This window comes from Tachysurus fulvidraco, chromosome 22, assembly GCF_022655615.1.
Source record: "Tachysurus fulvidraco isolate hzauxx_2018 chromosome 22, HZAU_PFXX_2.0, whole genome shotgun sequence".
Lineage (NCBI taxonomy): Eukaryota > Metazoa > Chordata > Actinopteri > Siluriformes > Bagridae > Tachysurus > Tachysurus fulvidraco.
Window position 1 is genome coordinate 11,304,550 of NC_062539.1, and position 21,660 is coordinate 11,326,209.

Genomic DNA, 21,660 nt, shown 5'->3' on the forward strand with positions numbered 1-21,660 from the left:
AAATTTTACTATATGTGTTATAACATGGTCTTTGTCTCCCATGATGCACCTAAGCAGCATGTGTTCATCAGATATGGTCCAGAAGACAACATTAAATAATAAGCTGTATATAACGTATTTATACATGTTCCTCTGCTCTGATTGTTGGGTTTCTAGTGCACCAGAGCAGAAAGTGTCCTTTTGTCCCTTTTCTTCTTGCCCTCTTTCACTCTTCATTGAAGAATAATTAAATCTTTATCAAACAATTGAAGCCAAAGGAAATGTTTATGTTCCTGTTCCTGTGCTCAGATGCTCTTTGAATCTGGGTTGTGTGTGAGTGTGAGCATGCACTGGACGTTTACTGACGCAGGCATTTTTCTAACATCCTGCAGCTTAAAAAGTTGACCTCATGCTGTGTGTATAAATGGGAAAGAAAGAGCTTCAGTATTATTTTGTATCCCAGCCGAATGACTAAATAATACTTGAAGGGTAGCATTTCAGTCAGATCTTCAGAGCGCAATACCGTACGGCTATGTAACCCTTTGCTGTTCTAACTGAGTGATCATAAAGGGCTATTAAGTTTGCATTCCTTGTGTGTTTGTGCCCATGTACCTTCATTTGTCTCCAGGTTAAATTCCTATAACCTCTGTAGACTGTTATGGTGTAATTACTGTGTAATATACTTCATTATAAATGAATAAGAAAGCTGTGAAAACCCATGTTACACCATTAGCAACACAGATATTCAAGAAAAAAATATATTTATGTATCTTCAGGAACTGCTTTGTGCTACAAAAAGATAAAGATAACATACAAAGACATTCCAGACGATTGTTTGCTTCCAATTATGTGGCAACAGTTTGGGAACAGTGGTGTGAATATGTGAATATGCATGAAAATGTATGATTTATGAATGTGGTTAGACTAAAGAGAATGAATTCAAGAACTGATCTGAAACTGTAGTGTTTCTGGAGAAGCAGGATAAAATATTTTATGATTACTTTAGCCCATCTGAATCTCTGAAAAATTCCTGAAAATATAGAGCAACTGAAATAAGGTTCCAGAAAAAAAAATTGAAAATAAAGAACCCATTAGAGTTTCAGCTAAAGTATGTGAGAGTGTAAGCAATGGTTGATTTCACTGTCTACAGTTTCTGTATGTCCCCTGAAATGAATTGTCTTACAGTATCCCATTGTCTCAAAGCAGCTTTAGAGAAGTATAAAAATAGAAGTAATAAAAAATATAAATATAGCTGCAAGCAGCAATTCCGGGGTCAAGCCGATCACATGCGCACAGAACATGTCGCTGATATACAAAAGGACACGCAAATGCGACAAACGGTCTAGGAGGAGTTCCAAAAAGTAGGTTTTATGGAAAATTCAAAATGGTGGAAAGGTATTCATGACAGAAATGATGTGATGTTGTGCATTCGAATCGGCATGAGCAAAGGATCCAAAATATGCAAGAACTGTGTCTCTAGGCCTTACGAGTCAGCAGTTATGAACATGAACATAATTGGATGTTTGGACTGTTGGTGGCGCTAAAGGGTTTGAGCTAGACACACCAAAGTTGCTAGAATAACTTCTAAGACTGGCCTCTACATGTGTGCCAAATTATATAACTTTCCTACATACGGTCCTATGGGCTGCCATAGACTTCAATGGCAGAAGAAGAAGAAGAAGAAGAAGAAGAAGAAGAAGAAGAAGAAGAAGAAGAAGAAGAAGAAGAAGAAGAAGAAGAAGAAGAAGGGCTTGACCCCTAATAATAATAATAACAACAACAACAACAACAACCAAACAAACACAATTAAAGTTTAAAATTAGAAGAAAAAAAAAGATTAACTTAAAATTTATGATACTATATATCTATCCCTATCCCTAATGAGCAAGCTGGAGGTGAGAGCGGCCAGGAAAAACTCCCTGAGATAATATGAGGGATATATATAATCAGAAGGGACCCATCCTCATTTGGGTGACACTCTACAGTAAATAGTGTAAATGTAAACAATGTCCTTTCTACAAAAGTTTATAATAGTGCAACCGAGAGCTCCTGAGGAACTAATGGGTCATCGTAAACTCTGAGTTCAGCACAGACCTGATTGCTGATAAAGACCAGACAATACAGCTGACTAACACAACATTGGTTCAAAAGAAGGAATGACAGTCTCTGGGTGGATTCATACACAACAATCCCATGAGACACTGGCTGACCATGCTGATCAATCCCTCACAGGGTGACCACTGGGGAACGAGTCTCTAGCCAGGGGAAGAACATCAGGGTTGACAAAGTAGCTCCGCAAGAAGAGATGATCAGGCTAGGAACGGAGCACCGGGAGCTTGTGGCAAAGTGCAGACAGGGACTCTGGCAAGACTAGTTATGACAGCATAACTAAAAGGCTAGATGGGTGAGAGTGTGTGGTTGAGTGTATGTGGGTGAGAGTGTGTGTGGGTGGGTGGGTGAGAGTGTGTGTGTGGGTGAGAGTGTGTGTGTTTGGGTGAGAGTGTGTGTGTGTGTGGGAGTGGGTGAGAGTGTGTGTGTGGGTGGGTGAGAGTGTGTTTGTGGGCGGGTGAATGGGTGAGAGTGTGCGTGGGTTGGTGGGTAAGAGTGTGTGTGTGTGTGTGTGTGTGTGTGTGTGTGTGTGGGTGGGTGGGTGGGTGGGTGGGTGAGAGTGTGTGTGGGTATGAGTGTGTGTGTGTGTGTGGGTGGGTGAGAGTGTGTGTGTGTGGGTGAGAGTGTGTTTATGTGGGTGAGAGTGTGTGTGTGGGTGGGTGAGAGTGTGTGTGGGTGAGAGTGTGTGTGTGGGTGAGAGTTTGTGAGTGGGTGAGAGTGTGTGTGTGGATGAGAGTGTGTGGGTGGGTGAGAGTGTGTGGGTGGGTGAGAGTGTGTGTGGATGAGAGTGTGGGTGTGTGGATAAGAGTGTGTGTGGGTGAGAGTGTGTGTGTGGATGAGAGCATCCAGACAGTAAAGCATTACAATAATCCAACCTAGAGGTAACAAATGCATGAACTAGTGTTTCTGCATCATGTAATCACACCATATTCCTCACATAATCTCTATTCCAACCCTTTGCCCTGCCTAGAGTAGTAATGGCATAACCTCTGCGTTCACATTTGTGTACCTGTAAATACATCAAACATTAAACACGTCAAATATTCCAGTGAGGAGAATATGACATGGTGGTTCTCAGGGGAAAAAAAATCATTCATTGTAGTCTATTCAAACATGTCATATAAGTGAGTACTCATTTCAAATTACAGTGAAGGATTTTGTAATGTATTTCTGACACATTTATGTACATTCTTTCGCTATGAAATTTGAACTGTTTGACCAGTACTCATCTCTGGGATATTGGTCAAAGGTAAATACTCTACAGAAAGCTTGCCCGATTAAATGTGCAAAAATGTTTGATGCATATTATTTAAAAAATACTAAACTTTAATCATACATAGTCATACATAGCATCCATCATAGTCAAAACAGTACATAGAATGCTTATAACAGGGAGTGAGATTATGGCAGCTACAGGAAGGTATCAAGGCCAGATGATTAGCTGCTTGGCTTCTGAGATAATGTAAGTTTAATGGTGATAAGGGTATATGGATGTCATGTCTCTGTCTCACAGTGTAAGGACAGATCTCAGGTTACTTTTATTACATTAACGATTCACAGTTACAGACATGTGAAGCTTCTGCCATGCATAAGTCTTATAGGCTACACAACACAAATATGTAGATCAGCACTTTAAAAAATTACTGATTCAGATCTGATTGCAAGTCTGCTTCATAATATGATAATAATTTAATGTGGTTTTAAAGTAAGGCAGAACCTAAGAAACATTTCTTTGGCTTTTAAATCATGAATGTCTGTGTAACACCTACCCCAATTCACCAGAGGGAGTACTCCCCTGAAGACTTTTAAACCGTGTGCCTTCCAGCATTCATTGTGCATTGTATTGAAGTATTGTTAATTTACCTACGTACCAAGCAATTTGCATAGTATTTTTTCATTGTATGCCATGTGTATGACCATTGCCTTGTTACAGTTGATTCTGTTTTGCCATAACTTTTTGTGCCTTAACTTCAGTTTTTGGATTTCTTTTTTTGATTCTTTGCTTTGGATTCTCATTAAACTCTGTGCATGGATTTTCAAGCTATCACTTCCGGGGCTTCAATACAGAATAATTCACCAACAATGAATCCAGCAAAGGTAGCTTAAATGCAGGCCCTTGTTATGCATCAGGGAGAAATGTTAGCTGCACCAAGGGCAGGTAGCAGTGCTAACAAGCAGCCAAAACACAGCTCCAAAAAAAAAAAAACCCGAGTTGTGATTCAGCCCCAAGGATAAGCGGCATGCCCTTAATTCAGAAATTCAATGGCAAAGCAAAACGTGGGCGGGGGTTTTAACAACAGTGCAACATCTTTTTCTTCCTACTTCCAGATGCCTAATGAAACGAGACTACCAGGCATACCTTCCACCTGTCACTGTTCATGGAGAAAGTGCTGGACTGGATGGGACAGCGACCTGCAGGTTAGAAGCTTGTTTACATATTTTTACAGCCAATTCGATTACTACACAGGAAGAAAGACATCTCCATTAAACTGTGCCAGGGCTTGGGTTTTGTAAATTGGTAGCACAAAGTGGGTAGAACAATACTGTGCTCTTTGTGGTCTTCATGGAGGGACTGAGCCCAGAACTCATCAGACATGATATACAGTATACATGCTCTTGTCACAGATCATCACCACGACCAGTCGGTTGGATGCTACAACAACAGCGAACTGGGGTCCTGGCATAGATTATGTGCCAGGTTTCTGGAAGAGTCCACTTCCAGTGGGGGATGGAAGGACTGAACCTATGCAGCTCGATCTCACCGAGGTGAGGCCCAAGGAATGCCAGCAATGTCTCCAACAGCAATTGTGCTTCTATTGTGGTCAAACCGGACATCATTGTGCCACATGCTCCAAGAAACCAGATACCTAGGGGCCTATGGCAAGTGAAAACATCTTTTGCTCCCCTTTGACTATCCTTGTACAGTTGCACTATGATCATAAGTTCCATTGTATTCCGTTGTATGTGGATTCAGGAGCCACCGTCCATCTGATCGATCCACAACCACCAACTTTGTTTCAAGGGTTGTGGACAATCACCCCATCACCATCACCACTATACTGTTTCACACTGAGAAGGTGGTCTTCTTTATCCTGCCCTTCCCTTTGAGGCTTTAGCTACATAACTCATACCTCTCCTAGCAGGACAAGGAGCTCAGTTCATGGCCCTACTGTTTTTGCCAATTCCATCAACACTATATTATGTGCTGCTGTCTGACCACAGTAGAAGACGAGCCCCATGTCTCATAGACAAGTTGAGAGTCCTCACGAGTACAACGAGTTTTTTTTGTAGAAAAGAAAGACAGGGGACTACAACCATGTATTACAGTAACTACTGTGGCCTCAACACTATTATGGGACACTACCCATATCCACTTCCCCTTCACCTAGCTGCTCTGGAACAACTTTGCACGTCATGCACAAAGTCTTCACCAAACTGGACCTGCAGCGAGCCAACAATCTGATTCAAATAAAAGAGGGGGATGTTGGTGTGATGGAACATCACTGAAGAGATCCATTAAACAATCAGAAGCCCTGAACTCAGTGTGTCCACCATCCAAACATTATGTTCCCTCCAGTCTGCACAATAAAGTCATCCAATGGGTACTCACATCCTGCAGTTCAGGCCACCCAGGAATTCAGTGAACCAGGATCCTAGTTGCGAATGCCTTCTGGTGGCTAGTTCAGGATGTAGAAATTTATATCAATGTATGCCATGTCTTTGCACAATACATTCTTATCATCTACCAGCCTGACTCCTTGAACCCCTTTCTGTACCCCAATGACCATGTTCTCATCTAGCCATAGAATTTGTTACAGACCTTCCCTGCTGCCATGGATACACAGCCCTCCTGGTTACCAGTTTTCCAAACGTTGTCATCTTGTAGCAAATTAAAGGTCTGCCAACAGCAATGGAGATCACTAGACCTTACTCCATCAGGTCTTTCATATCTACTGCCACCCAGAGGACATACTGTCAGACTGTGACACAAGCCTTTTGCAAACTACTGGGCCTTAATTTCAGCTTTACCTTAAGCTACTGTACCATCCCCAGACAGACGGAAACACTAAACCAACAGCTGGGCCGTTACCTGCGATCTTTCTGTGGCCAGGAGCAACAGTGCTGGAGTGAGTTTTTTTCCCTGACAGAGTAGGCACAAAACCACCCAAGAGAGCAACTTCAAATTGGGCAGAGTATGGGAAAAAACACTACAGTAGAGGGAGCCCTCCCCTGAATACTGACACATGTCCAGGTTGAGGTTCATTCTATATTCTTGGACTTTTAAACCGCATGCATATCAGCATTCATTGCGAAGTATTGTTACAGTAGTTTACCTACATACCAAACATACCATACCACTTTGCCATCTTTGTGTTTTGGATTTGTTGTTTGTTCGGGTCTTCAATACAGAATAATTCACCAACAATGAATCCAGCAGTGATAGCTCAAATGCTGGCCCTTGTTATGCATCAGGGTGAAGTGTGGTGGGCAAAGCAGACCGGCAACATCGTTTTCTTGTTCTGTGCCGTAACTTCGGTTTTTGGATTATGTTTTGAGTTGTTTGCTTTAGATCTGCATTAAACTCTGCACACGGATTCTAAAGCTTCTATTTCTGGGGCTTCATTACAGTTTGTAAATGCTGACAAAAACACTGCTGAGGTATTTACACACCAGTGAAAATGTTCTGAAAAGTGCCAAGGAAATGATCCACCACGGAAAATCACTAGTGCCAAACTCAGCAGAATGTGCACTAAGTAAATAATAAATCACAGGGCAATCTGTTACAGAAAAATAATCAAGAATGATGGTATTTTACTGGAGTTGAAGATTTTCCAATAGCAGCAAGCTTTACAGTATTTTAGTCCTCTTTTTAATGCATCAATACTACATCATTTTCAAAGAATAACATGTTGAATAGTTGGGAGAACTGCTTTGAAGGGGATGCTAACATACAGTATTGTATTTTAAAGTATTTATATTTTCTATAAATGTATATTTATATTTATAATATTATGTTTATCAGAGATATATATATATATTCAAATATTTATTAACAACACCCTTGTAAATATTCTACATGTTTTTTGTTGTATTGAACATTATGTTTAATCATTGTCCGGGAGCAGTGTGTTGGCCTTTCACCAATTTCTACATTACTTGTTTTTCATTGTTACATACTGTATGAGATACCCACCAGGCAGTGCAGGGGCAAACACGTGCTTCCTCTAAGACACTTGAAGCATGCCAACTGCATGTTTTTGTAGCTGCAGCTCATGCTGCATCACAGGGCAGTGAAACATGATAAGAGAAAAGCACTCACAACAGCACTTTCTACTCTCTTCTGCATTTATGAGCTCACAGATGCCAATGATTACCTATTGTCACTGGGATTGACTGTGGAGGGGAGTAGGCCATCCATCTCTCCCACTCAGACAGCACAGTCACACGATGGGGCAAAAGCTTTTCTTCTGCACCATCTGGGACAGTTTAAAATCTTAAATCATCTTCTGATATTTGATGATTCCACTGAATCAGCTGTGACACCATATGCTTTCAATTCTTAAGGCAATGATTCAATATCTTGATTAAATCACTGAATTTGCTACAATATGATTCATGTCGGATTAGTAATTCAGAGTTATAGCCTCTGAATCTAAACTAGGAGTACCGTTCATTTTAGCTAAGTATCAGGAAGGAATTATATTGTTTACACACCAGATGACTTTTCTTTTTTTAAATAATCACAATATTCAATTGTGCTATATAATAATCTATTTGTAGTTGTCTCAATTCATTTAAGTCGATGCCTTTAAAGAAATGCAAATGTATACAAAGGTAAATTATATAGGTCAAATATATAGGTCAAATATATAGGTCAAATATATAGGTCAAATAACACTTCACTTGTAATTTGAAAGTATATTGTTTGTATATTATATATTGCTTTGAAAGTATATTGTTTGAATTCCCTTTGTTTATTATACAGAAAGACTGTATAAATTCAAATTTAGTGCAACAGCTTTATTCTGATGGAATCCAAAAAGCTTAACTTTCCTTAACTTTTCTGTTAAACCGGGTGGGTGAAGCATGCAGGATACCTCACCGTAAAACGGCAGGAGGAGCGCGCGAGGCCCTCCGCATTCAAACAGTGTGCAGGGCGGAGCTAGAGAGAGAGAGAGAGAGAGAGAGAGAGAGAGAGAGAGAGAGAGAGAGAGAGACTGCGAACTTGGCAGCAGACGGAGTCCTCACTGTTTACCGATGCGCGCGTCACCACGCCGCACAAAGTGACCTCGCGCTCTAAGTGGACGGAATTTACTGTTCGCTCGTAAACGCGGACCCTCTCGGTGTCTCGGGCGGCTCGTGAACATCTGTAACTTCTGAAACAAAGAAGTGTCTTATCCGTGCGTGTGTCGGATAGAGAGAGAGAGAGAGAGAGAGAGAGAGAGAGAGAGAGAGAGAGAGAGAGAGAGAGAGACAGACAGACAGACAGACAGACTGCAATCTGGAACTTGAGCCACTGACATGGAGTGAGGATTTAACATCTGTAATTACAGCACAGAGAGAAAATAAAGTTGCCAACTGGACCGCGCCACTTTTATGAGGTCCGCTTGGCTTCTTGGCAATAATAAGGACCATGGATAACTTTTTTACAGAGGTAAGCATAGAGTAAAATATGATTCATATATTTGCATCATACAAAATCTGTTCTGGCACAAAGGAGCAAGAACACAGCTGCAGCACAAAATCTTCTTTCTTTCTTTCTTTCTTTCTTTCTTTCTTTCTTTCTTTCTTTCTTTCTTTCTTTCTTTCTTTCTTTCTTTCTTTCTTTCTTCCTTTTCTTCACCCTTCATTAGCTCCTTGACTCATTTATTTCTTAGAGACAATGTGTGTTTGTGTGTGTGTGTGTGTGTGTGTGTGTGTGTGTGTGTGTGCGCGCGCGCGCGTGCGTGTGTGTGTTCGTGCGTGTGTGCGCGCGCGCCTGCAGTGAGCCGGTTGCCGGTTTGGCCAGGGTTAAAGAGTTTGGATCGCATCCCGGAGGAATTCTCTGGCATTTCCTTACCTTTTCTTCCGTTTCCTCTCCGCCGTCCAGTCGCTATTATTAGAGGTTCTCTGTCTGCGCTCTGTGTCTGAATGCAGACTGAATCAAGACGCGTATTAATACACATTAGTAACAACATATGATAAGTTGTTAATGAACTTGAGCCTATATGGAGGCTTGGGGTGCCAACAAAACAGAGTTAAATGGCAAAAACGTGAAAATTACCAGAACTTAATTTGTTTATCTCTTATTAATGTATTATATGCTTTGGTGAATACTGTACCCTGACAAACTAAACCACAGTCTCAACTAAATGATAGGTTTCTCCAGCTGGGTTAGAGTCAGCAAAACCATATCAAACAGTTTAAAAGAAGAAGAAGGAAAAGAAGATGAAATATTGCTAATAAATATAGACATTAAGTAGGAAGTAGTGGCTCTAGTGGATAAAATAGGTTAGATAAATGGATATTAAAGGGATATTGAAGCTAATTTCACACACAAAATGATTCTCAATTATTCAGTAGGCATTGTTACTACCTGTTGCCATAGTAATAACATTTATCAGCGGGTGGGGAAACTAGTAATCCAAATCAGATTTCTGCATCTTAATTTCTGGATGGAGATTTGATGTATGTGAATAAAACTCAGCATTGTATATCTGCATTATATGGTACAAGATGAAGGAGACACAGTGTGTGCTCTTTACCACGGATCAGTGCGCTCTTCTGTCTTCATTCCTGTCGTGTCACACCACATCTAGCTGCCAACAGCTTCTCATGTCACTCGTAGTCAGAAGCTCTCATCGAAAATGAATGATCTGCGTTTGCTTTGTTACTGTAAGACTTTGTATGAGTGAACGTATCATAAATAAGCGTGACAAGTGGTTACAGCAAAATAGTTATTTGATCGTTATCGCATTTTCTCTGTGATACAAGTGATACATAAAAGTCAATTTGTCTGAAATTTGTTATACATAAACTGAATATGACCTTTTGTTCACATTGACTTTGTTGTCATATGTGGTCATATATGTAAACCCAACCATCTCTCTGAAGATTGGAAATTGGAAAGTTTAATTTAATCTGAATTAGTTTCATTTAAAAGTAAAAGTTTATAACTGGATGTTCCGGATGTGCAGCGTGACGTCCTGACAATCCAGTAAAAAGTTGTGTTGAAATCGACAGGAAATTTGTACATATTTCACCAGCTCAGATATTTAACAATGTCATCAGGCAAGTTTAAGCATGAAAGACACATCATGCTAGATGATGACTGGTAGGATCCCAATCAATCAGCCAGCAAAAAAGAGCACAGTGGTGGGCATGTCAGTGTAAACAAAGTAAATGTGAATGAGAGAACGAAAGTCAGGGGAAAGGTAAAAGATGGAGTTTAATTTATTTTATTTTTATATTGCTGAACAGGTAAAAACAGGTAGAGGCCACTGTGTAATGCATGTTGCACCACTCAAAAAAAAAAAAGAGCCATGTGGGCCCATCATATTTTTACACTGACACTCATTCAAATGCTGTTTTATTGCTTGAAAGAGACACATATGCACAATAGAAAAAAAACAAAAAAATGTTCCCTTTTTTGTGCCAAAGACCACAAATTATTATGCTGTCAGATTTGAACAAAAATATCATTCTGTTGATCTTTTACTTTGACTGGTATATAAGTCTCTCCTTGTCTGAATAGAGAGGAGCCTGATTTTAAACATCTGACTAAAAGTATCTGCCCTGGATCGACAACATGGCTGCCAAGATGCTTTGTTGTAACCCAGTTGTGAAATTATTAAGCTTATGATAACCCACCAGTGACTAAAGCACTGAAAAAAAGCTCACTGAATTTAGTTTATTCAAGTGCTTACATCAATTCTACAAGATTAAACGTGACATTATCATAATTAGTTTTAGTCGAACATCTAATGTGATTAAAATAAACCGAACACACAGTCGAGAATCAAACCCATAACGCTTGTGCTGTGTGAAAAACACATTACAGCTGCACTGCTCTATCATGCATGCTTTAATTACCTCCATTCCCATTAGTGCAAACATCCTCGTGGGTGTTGGTTTATGTTAATAATACATGATCACACTAGCTCTACACCATTCAATCTAGTAGGGACTAGATGATAAACTTGTTTAAATTAAGTTTAAGCAATGAAATCATGTTTTGTTTAGAAAAGTTTTCAGTAATCCATAAATATCATTTCTTTCTTAAATCTGACCGCATCTATTTCTTTGTATTTTTAGTTTTCAAGCTCGGTAATATATAGCTAGAGGGAGTTGTTTGAGCCTCTGTTGATTTGAGCTGCCCTTTCTAAAACACTATCAGGTTCATACCAGATGTTTCTGACTGGAGACAATCTGTCTGTCTTGTGGAATACTATTTAATCTACTAGTTTAATTAATGTGCTATTGAAATGCTAGTTATTAGTATAGTTTAGATAGCTTAGCCAACAGCACTGACATACTGTTTAGGCTTGTCTTGTGAATGATCAGTGAAGGTTAGGGTGCGTCAGAGTGACGTCAACACCAGGTGAGTTTCTCTTAGTCACCTGTGAGCTGTTCATTACACGGCTGTTTTTTTTTTTAATTACCTGACTAGTATGACAAAAACGTGACATATTAGAAATTTCCCAATCTTTTTTTTCGGTACCATGATGCTAAGATTAGTGTCTCTCATGTCTCTCATAAAATGAAGTCAAAAGTCTAATTTTGAGTTACTTGTTCTGCAATGGCTCCTGTGCAACAAGGCTTTGCTTGCTAGTGTCAAATATCATCTGGCCGCTGCCTATCTGCTAAACACAAAAGAGTCTTTAAGTGAAAGGGCAAAGCATGCGGAAGTCAGTTACTCACAGGCATGTGCATTTAGATTATGTGAATGAGAATTGTTTAGGGCAGCGGTTCTCATACTGGTGTCCAGAAACCCCCAGGGGTCTGTAAAAAAAGTAACACAATTTAGCTTTCTAGGTAGAAACACTTGTCACTGAGGTTTCATTCTTCTTGATAAAGAAACAAATCTTCTTTCTTTATGTACATTTGTGAGCATTTTTATGATGTAAAAAGTATACTATATCATTATTAACTACTATTGTGAAAGATAATAGTTAATACTATATATCGATAGATAGATAGATAGATTTTTTTAATTATGGCAGAATCACAGTCTTTCTCAAAGGAGGACATTTATTTAATCATCTAGCAAGTAAAATTAATACAACTATAAAATTGTCCACCTACACACTAATCTGTACTGTAATTAGGGGGTCCTTAAAGTGTTTTTATTTCATATACATCAGTCCCTAACTGCATGATTTTGAGAACATCTGGTTTAAGGAATATAAAGGAAATGCGCAGAGCAGTAAATTTTACACAGAGCAGAAGAACGTGACTTTGGACATCATTCAACACTCTACTAATAAGCTCACTGTTAAATCATGTACACATGTAAAGTGTAAACTGCTGATTGCTCGAGCTACCTATTCTGGGCTGAAAATCTCCCAAAGGTTTTAATAAATAATTATTAAACATGAAGCCAAGTTCCCACACAGGTGTGCTCGCCTGAAGAGCTACTGGTCTTCATGTATTTCTGTTTGTACTTGTGCAGCTGCATGTAAGCACCTGCATTTTTTTAAAAAAATTGTGTGGGTGTGTGTGTGGGTGTGTGTGTGTGTGTGGGTGTGGGTGTGTGTGTGTGTGGGTGTGTGTGTAATAGAGCTGACTCAACACAGTCAATATAGTGTATGTGTTCTCTAGTATTTTAAGGGCAGTTCCTGCTGTCCTTTAACTGTCATGGCACATGTACCTTCAGGCATCCAGTCAGCATGACAGATTAGTTTGACTGACAGCTGTGATGAAGTAAAACATCTCAAGCTCATTTTATTTCAGTCAGAGGTTTTACTTTGAGATATTTGATATTTACTAAAAAGGTTGTGGTGTGCAATAATTGAACCGCTACAACAAACCTGAAATACCTCCTGCTTTGTAGAGATGTGTCTGAATTTCAGGAAAGTGAAAGACATTCAATTAATTAGCAGTCAAAGAAAGTGTGTGTTTAATCAAAATGCAAAAGAAGTTAAAAACTCATGGAGATGAATTTATAAACCAGGACGTGTTCATTTATATTTTATAACAGCAGCTCTGATGACAGTTCCAGCTGTTTTGATGCTAGCTTGTGTTTTATTGCACTAGTTCTAATATGTTATCATTCCCATAGTGACAGCAGGGCAACATGGTCTACATAATCTAAACCTAATTCTAAACCTGATGTTAAAACTGTTGTTTAACAAGGGAAAAAATGTGCATACATACTGTTATGTGTGTACTGTACAGTAAGTCCACAGTGAGTACACAGTTTCAGACACAGGCGAGTCTTCTGGACACAGATGTTTCTCAGCCAAATGACCAGCTGTTTTTATTTTCTTCTCATTATCTGTTTTTGCTGCAGCTGCTGTAACATAAAGAATAAAAGAAACTGACTTGTCTTTATTAAATGTAATAAATGGTTAAAAACAGGGTTTGTCATTCATTAATCAATTAGGAATTGTAGTCAGTGACTGTTCCCTGTGGTGTGTGTGAAAATAATTCACATTGAAATGTGTTATTTTTTACATAGTGGATATCATTAGTTAGTAAAGATTATAATATAAGGCTGTGTGTGTGTTTGTGTGTGTGAGTGTGTGTGTCTGTGTGAGTGTGTGTGTGTTTGTGAGTAAGAGTGTGTGTGCGTGTGTGTGTGTGTGTGTGTGTGTGTGTGTGTGTGTGTGTGTGTGTGTGTGTGTGTGTGTGTGTGAGCATATGTCTACTCCTACAGCTCAGCAGATAGATAACGAGTGTCACTGTGTCAGTGTGCCACTTAGTCTTTGTGTGTGTGTGTGTTGTAACAAGCGATGTTGTAGTGCTGTAATACAGTTGTCATGATAGACACTGTTGGCCAGAGCTAAAGCTCTCACTAACACTAAAGTCAGCGGAAAACAGAAACACATTCATTCTTTTCCATCATTTTTCTTCTCTCTCTCCAACTCTCCCACCCTCTCTCTCACTTCCTGTTGAGCTGCTGTTAACATTCCAAGAGTCTCCAAAACTACTGATTGGCCTCCGCGCGCGCACACACACACACACACACACACACACACACACACACACACACACACACACACACACACACACACACTCACACGCACGCACGCACGCACGTGCACACACACACACACACACACACACACACACACACACACACACACACACACACACACACACACACACACACACACACACACACACACATACACACACAGACTGACTCAGGGAGTGAAGGGTTTAGGTCTTATAATACCTGCTGTACCCCATTCTCGGTCATGAAACATAATCCCTCTTGTTATCCTTCCATGCTTGGTGAGCAAAGTAAAACACACACACACACACACACACACACACACACACACACACACACACACACACACACACACAGAGTAATCACATCTATGAGCCAGTTTTATTTTCTCTTCCCATTCTAATTTTTTTAGGCTCTAGGATATATGCACAAACACACACACACACACACACACACACACACACACACACACACACACACACACACACACACACACACACACCAACTGTCAGTAGGCTACTACTTAAGAGCTCACAAACTAATGGAATTATCAGTCATTTAGAAGAAAATGAGAAAATGGGGAACATGGAGAGAAGCCGTGGACATTATTGTGTAACACACTGGCCATAGCTTGTGTGTAATGTATATTCCGTTACAGAGTCATAGCTGGGCTTGATTTTACTAAGTGAATATATCAAGTATATTTATCGTGGTCAAGAATTATTTGGACTAAAGCCAGCCCATGGTACTGAAGCTGCTGAACACAGAATTCAGTCATCATTGTAATGTTCACATGAATAATATTAAGTGCTCGTGAACATTAAACTGATTCATATCTCTACAGAATTATAGACTGTTTAGTCAGGTGTTGGTCTCCAGAACAGTTAGACAAAGATATCTGTTGCACTGCAGAGGAGAGATGAACTCTATTCAGTCTGTCATTTGGTTGTAATGCTGGAGGTAACTGCTTTCAGTGGAGCTGGGATCTGGTGACGGTGAAGGCCATAGTGTAGGACGTACATCATCCTGAGATCCTCCTGGGAGAGACCGTTCCCATCAGGAGAGAAGTGTTTGATCATTGGATAAAGCCGATTAGACAAGTGCTGACATGTAACAGACATCAACCAAGCCAGCAGTATGTCCTCCACAGCGGAAGACAGCACCATTTTATCTTACAATTTTTACCCGTCTTAATATTTAAAAAAAAAAAAATTAATATAACTGTGGTGTTTTTTCTGCATCTGAGTTTTTATTCATTTATTTTACAGTAGGCAAACCTGTCAGCTTACAACAGTGAGCAGTCATTTGGTCATCATGCACACAGACACACGCACACAAGCACACGCAGACACACACACACACACACACACACACACAAGCACACGCAGACACACACAAGCACACACACACAAGCACATGCAGACACACACAAGCACACGCAGACACACACACAAGCACACACAGACACACACATAAGCACACACAGACACACACACAAGCACACACAGACACACACGCACACAAGCACACACAGACACACACACAAGCACACACAGACCATACCCAGTATCCCAGCTGAGAACTGCGTTACCTAAAACACACACAAACACAGACACACACACTCACACACAAACACAGACACAGACACACACACTCACACACAAACACATCAGACTGCCATAGCTGGGTTGAAAATGATCTTTCAACATTGGCTTGTATCCCGGCTGACTGCTTTAGCTAAAACACACACACACACACACACACACACACACACACACACACACACACACACACACACACACACACACAGTCCCCTCCAGACATTACACTCCAGATATTACATATGATCCTACTGAAAGATCAATACTTCCTCTGCTTCCTCTAATGCTGTGTGTGTGTGTGTGTGTGTGTGTGTGTGTGTGTGTGTGTGTGTGTGTGTGTGTGTGTGTGTGTGTGTGTGTGTGTGTGTGTGTGTGTGTGTGTGTGTGTGTGTGTGTGTGTGTGTGTGTGTGTGTGTGTGTGTGTGTGTTTAGAGGGGAGAGGATAATAAGTGCCACAGATAGATGTGTGTTGTTTTAGAAATAGTTTTGTTCAACCTTGTTTGCAGTAAAACTGAGTACTGAAACATTCCGTCTGTTCACATGCATCGAACTAAATTCAAATTATCCAAAGCTGTTTATTTAATGAGAAGTTAAATAAGCATTGAATAAACCTACAAAAGTAAACAAATGATCCCTCACTGTAGATATGTGTCATGTGCTCACCATATGTGACTCCAGTGAGCTGTAAATATACAAAGTGTGTAAATGAAATAGCTTCAGTTTCACTTTCCCAGATTATACATCACTAATGAGATACTTCATGGATTTATCTGCATGATCTTAGACGGTCAGGAGTTTAGTACAAACAGACACCCCTATAAACACACATTTCTGTCCTGTACACACACACACACACAGAGAAAGGGGACAGGGAGGTCACAGAGTGTGTGAGAGACAAACTTTGGCTCTTAAAGCATGTAGGAATCTTCTCTTTTTAATATCCTTTTTCTATTGACTTTAACGATATCTGATTCTTCACTTCCTGCCTAAAACAAGACAAGAGTGGGGGGGGGGGGTTGTTTGATGTGTAGAGAGAGAGAGAGAGAGAGAGAGAGAGAGAGAGAGAGAGAGAGAGAGAGAGAGAGAGAGAGAACTTCTTTTTTGTTCCAGCAACTTTTCAGCAAACACACAAACTTTATTATTTATGTTATTAATTCTTGAGAAAAGATGGCTTCAGTGATCACTGTGTGTGTGTGTGTGTGTGTGTGTGTGTGTGTGTGTGTGTGTGTGTGTGTGTGTGTGTGTGTGTGTGTGTGTGTGTGTGTGTGTGTGTGTGTGTGTGTAATGATCATTCACATGCTTATTAAGCAGTGAAGAGATTAAAAAGCTCTGGTTTGTTTCATCCCTAAAGCCCCCACAACATGGCTGTCCTCTTTCCTCTTTAATATTATTTTTAACAGGTCAGAAGCAGAACACAATACATTAGTCTTAAACACACACACACACACACACACACACACACACACACACACACACACACACACACACACATTGATCTTCAAAGGAATAGATTTTCAAAGGGACATTAGTCTTTTTTGTGAACATGAAAAGTACTTTTCTCTGTTCACTCAGGAAGAGTTTGTTGATGTTTTAGTTGGAGTCAGTAATCTGTTTGATTGTGTGTGTGTGTGTGTGTGTGTGTGTGTGTGTGTGTGTGTGTGTGTGTGTGTGTGTGTGTGTGTGTGTGTGTGTGTGTTCTCACTCTTCATATTTTCCCCCCTTTTCGTGCTGATGGGATAGTTTTTGCACACCGTTAGTTTGTTGGTGCACCTTGGTCTCACAAAGCCGTTCTCGTATGAAATTCCTCTCACAGCCAATCAGCCAGCACTAAAACAGGAAGTTTACTTTTAACACACTCGAATGAAACATAGAACCCTGGATTTCTCTCACACAACCAAACATCAAAATGGCAGGAGGTTAATTTCAGCCAAATGTAGTTTATCTCTGCAGTTTGGTGTCTTGTATTCATCCCATATTACTGACACACACTTGCTCTTTACTCTTACTGTGTGACTGTTGCAGAAGTAGATATCAGGATGTCTTCCTGTTGCTTGTGTTTGTGACTTCTTGAAGAAAAAGGAAAACAGGAAAAACAGATCAGAAAAGAACAATTCTAATTTAAAAATAATAACAATCCTGGAATACTGGATATTAGACTTTTTTTAAACTGTTCTAATTACCGGTAATGACGATATGTTTTTTCTGTGAATCGCAGACGTTTAAATAAAAACATCCTGTAATTTCCCAGCATAAAGTTAATCTTCATTTTCTGATTGGATAAGCAGAGGATTGGGAATGTGTAGCTCTAAGGCATATATTGAGTATTTTGTGTATGTGTCCTTGCATGTGTGAGTGTGTGTGTGTGTGTGTGTGTGTGTGTGAGAGAGAGAGAGAGAGAGAGAGAGAGAGAGAGAGAGAGAGAGAGAGAGAGAGAGAGAGAGAGAGAGAGAAACTGGTTTCACAGTTCTATTTGCTTATGAACAATTCTTAATAAACTCTTTATTATAGTCACATAGTGTGTGTGTTGAGGTGGTGTATATGGGAGTCTGTGTGTGTGTGTGTGTGTGTGTGTGTGTGTGTGTGTGTGTGTGTGTGTGTGTGTGTGTGTGTGTGTATACAAAAGCCTGGTAAAAACCTTTAAAATATAGAAAGCAAAAGGAAACTAAACTAAATAATGAAGCATTTCAATAAAAAGATTCAGATCTAATAATATCATAACTATCAGTTTCAAGTAAGTCTCTGCAATTAGCATTTAACTAAAGACAGATAAAGCAGTTACATTTATATACGTATAAAGACTCATACAAAGTGATTATATCATTATATTACTGGAATACAGATCATGTTTGTTGGGGTTTAAAGTGTTCAAGGTGTAATCATAGACTGTGTCCAGTTAAACAAAGGCAAAAACTCAGTAAACTCACTGTAGTCCAGCGTGTAATGCTTAACCGTTTGCCTGTAAACATGCTGTATTTCCCTGGAGTTTCATGTTAAGGCATATTTTCACTTTCCTTGTTGAAATAGTTATGATAAGAAACCTGATAAACAACTGATTAAACACATTAAATGCACCTTGTAGTTCCTGCACGGTTATAATAAATAGCTTTCTTTGGACGTGTTTTGATAGCAAAGTGGGAGGAAATAAAACTACAGTAGCCTTGGATTAGTGAGAACTTCTTTTTATTAAGGGTTTGCTGATTGTGTCCTCAAGCAAAATGTGCAAATAGTGTCTCACGCTCCCTCAAATAGTGTAATTACGACAACTAAGTGATGTTTTGGTTCAAAGTTAAGTACATTAAGTTTTGTAATTTTCTGTGTAGGGCTATATAAGCTCAAATGGGATGTGTGTGTGTGTGTGTGTGTGTGTGTGTGTGTGTGTGTCTGTGTGTGTGTCTGTGTGTGTGTCTGTGGGGGGTTTGGGTGTTCCAGTCGATTAGCAGTTCTGTCAGAGCAAAGTGCACCAACGAACAAACTCCAAGCTCCCATGTGGAGTGTGTTTGTTAGAGGAAGTATAAGGTTGAAATAGAGGAGGTTAGAGTTTATGTTTCTGTTGATAGTTCAGACAGCAGAAACGCATGAAGCAGCAACACTGCAACAACAGACCTTCTCGTTTATTCAGTTCTAACGCTGCCACATCAACACATTGATAATTAGCTGCTAATCAGGATCATGTGTGTTACATCAGGGGAAACAGCACTGGCTCTGCTTTCTCAGCACTGAAACAATATCAGTTATCCACATCATCTTCCTATTGTACATGTGAATAAGTGCCATAATCCTCTGAACTACCTTCTTTTAAATACAACCTATAATTTTAGAAAATGAAGGGATTAACAAAAATGACAAGACTGCAGGAGATTAATTTAAAAATAAAGAAGAATCTAGTTTTTTAGAACTAGGATATGACTTGTGAAACTGTTAGTAGCTGTTAGAAATCTGATTAAAATAACTACTAGGTCCTAATTTGAGCTATAAGTATATTTATTGCTGTAAAGTACTGCAGAGCTTATAGTAAACAACTGTAAATGATATCTACAGTGAATTAGATATGTAGTATTTGGCTGCTGCAGGATAAAGCTGAGCTGAAGCTTAAGGGTCTCCTTCAAGGATTCAGTCTTGGTCATTTGGTGTTGCTGGGATGTGAACACATCACCTTCATGTCTAAACTCAAAGTCTTAAAAACTGAGCCACAACAACTAGCTCAACTAGCTCACATTGATCCAATGCAGTCTTTTTAATTGAGTTGTAAAGCTGTTGAATCAACATGAGCCATTTGGGTTCATTGTGGTGGCTCAGTGGTTAAGGCTTCAAATTACAAATTAGAAAATTATATGTTCAAATCCCAAACACTCCCAAAACTGCAGCAGCTGGGTTATTGAGATCCTTTACATGCAGAGCAAAATGTAACATATCTTGAAAAATCATGCTTTCATGCTCTTCTAAACTCTCCATGATTATAACCACACCACCCAGAACCCTCCACCCCCAAACCGCATAACATCACTAGTACAGCCTTGGGCTGTGATTGGACAGTAATTGAATTTCAGTATAGCATGACTTTCATGTGCCAACGAGCATGAAATGCAGTGAAACTGGAAATCGCATTAATTTCTTACATGAAGTCCACCTTATCTTACATATAATTTGTAATGCATAGGTGTAGACTACCTGAAACTTGAAGTTGAAGTTGAACCTGAGTATTCCATGCCTTAAAAAATGTTCTGCTGATTGATTAGTATTATTAAATACTGTTTTTTTATATAAAGCCACATCAGAGGAATGCAATTAAAATATATACATTGTGTGTAAATTTTATTCAACAACATGATTGATGAATCTCTTCAATTACCTTGCAAACACTTCCCATAAACTTTCCATGACTTTCTGCAGCCAAACAAGAGTCCCATATTTTCACATTCCAGAGCTCTCTGAAACAAGATGTTGTTTACCAGTAGCTGGGATCTTGTGGTCTAAATGTCAAAAAAAGACTTAATAGAAATCTTCCTAATGTTATATCTTACTCGATAGTTAGGAAAATACCCTGTAGTTACACACGAATTCAAACTTTTCCTAATTTGTATTTTATATGCTTAAATATATTTATTTATTCATTTTTTATTTATGTTTTCCTTTTTATTTGTTATTTTTTTTTATTTATGTTTTTCTTTTTAATTATTTTATACCTTCACACACACACAAACACCTTGAATGTGAAAATATAGTTTGTTACTTCAGTATTTTTAAGTATTGTTTACAACGCCAAAATGCTTTATAGCCAAAATGCTTTAAAGCAAATTCCAATAGAGTTGTGGGTCTTCCCCCCCCCCCTTTTTTTAAGAATTGAAAACAAATTTGCTTGACATGGTGGTTCCATAAAAAAAGTTATTAGACAGCTTAAAAAACAAAGAAAAAAATATACTTTTACCTCATGAAGAAAACCAGATTGTATAAATACACCAACTGAAGCTACCCCAATTCCACATGCATTTGCGCTTCCCTGAGGGATGTGGAGCGTTTCATATACTCTCCTTCACATGGCCTGCATTTGTATTTGAATCCCATTGATCTGTGTATTCTATGACACAGAAACACTTTTTCACAGATTTGGTTTTGGGTTTGAAAGTTTTGCATGATTTCAGTCCTATCAGGAGGATGTTTTGAATGATATTCAGCAGCATTCTCCATTTCATGTAGCTTTGCTGCAGCTCTTGTGTAACTGGGTATAATGTTTGTGACTTGGATATTTTTGCATGAAAAGACAAAAACACAAAGTCTGTGTTTTGGTACCATAGAGGAAATGAACAGAGGAGTAGG

At 39.3% G+C, this 21,660-nt stretch overlaps 1 protein-coding gene across 1 annotated transcript in view; it reads left to right on the plus strand.

The window, feature by feature from the left end:
• The first annotated feature begins 8,291 nt into the window (after window positions 1–8,291).
• Window positions 8,292–21,660, plus strand: part of myo10 (myosin X) — a 64,169-nt gene continuing 50,800 nt past the window's right edge. The window contains exon 1 of the mRNA XM_047806385.1: window positions 8,292–8,743. Coding sequence (XP_047662341.1) covers window positions 8,723–8,743 — 21 coding nt within the window. The 5' untranslated portion in view covers window positions 8,292–8,722. The remainder of the gene's footprint in view (window positions 8,744–21,660) is intronic.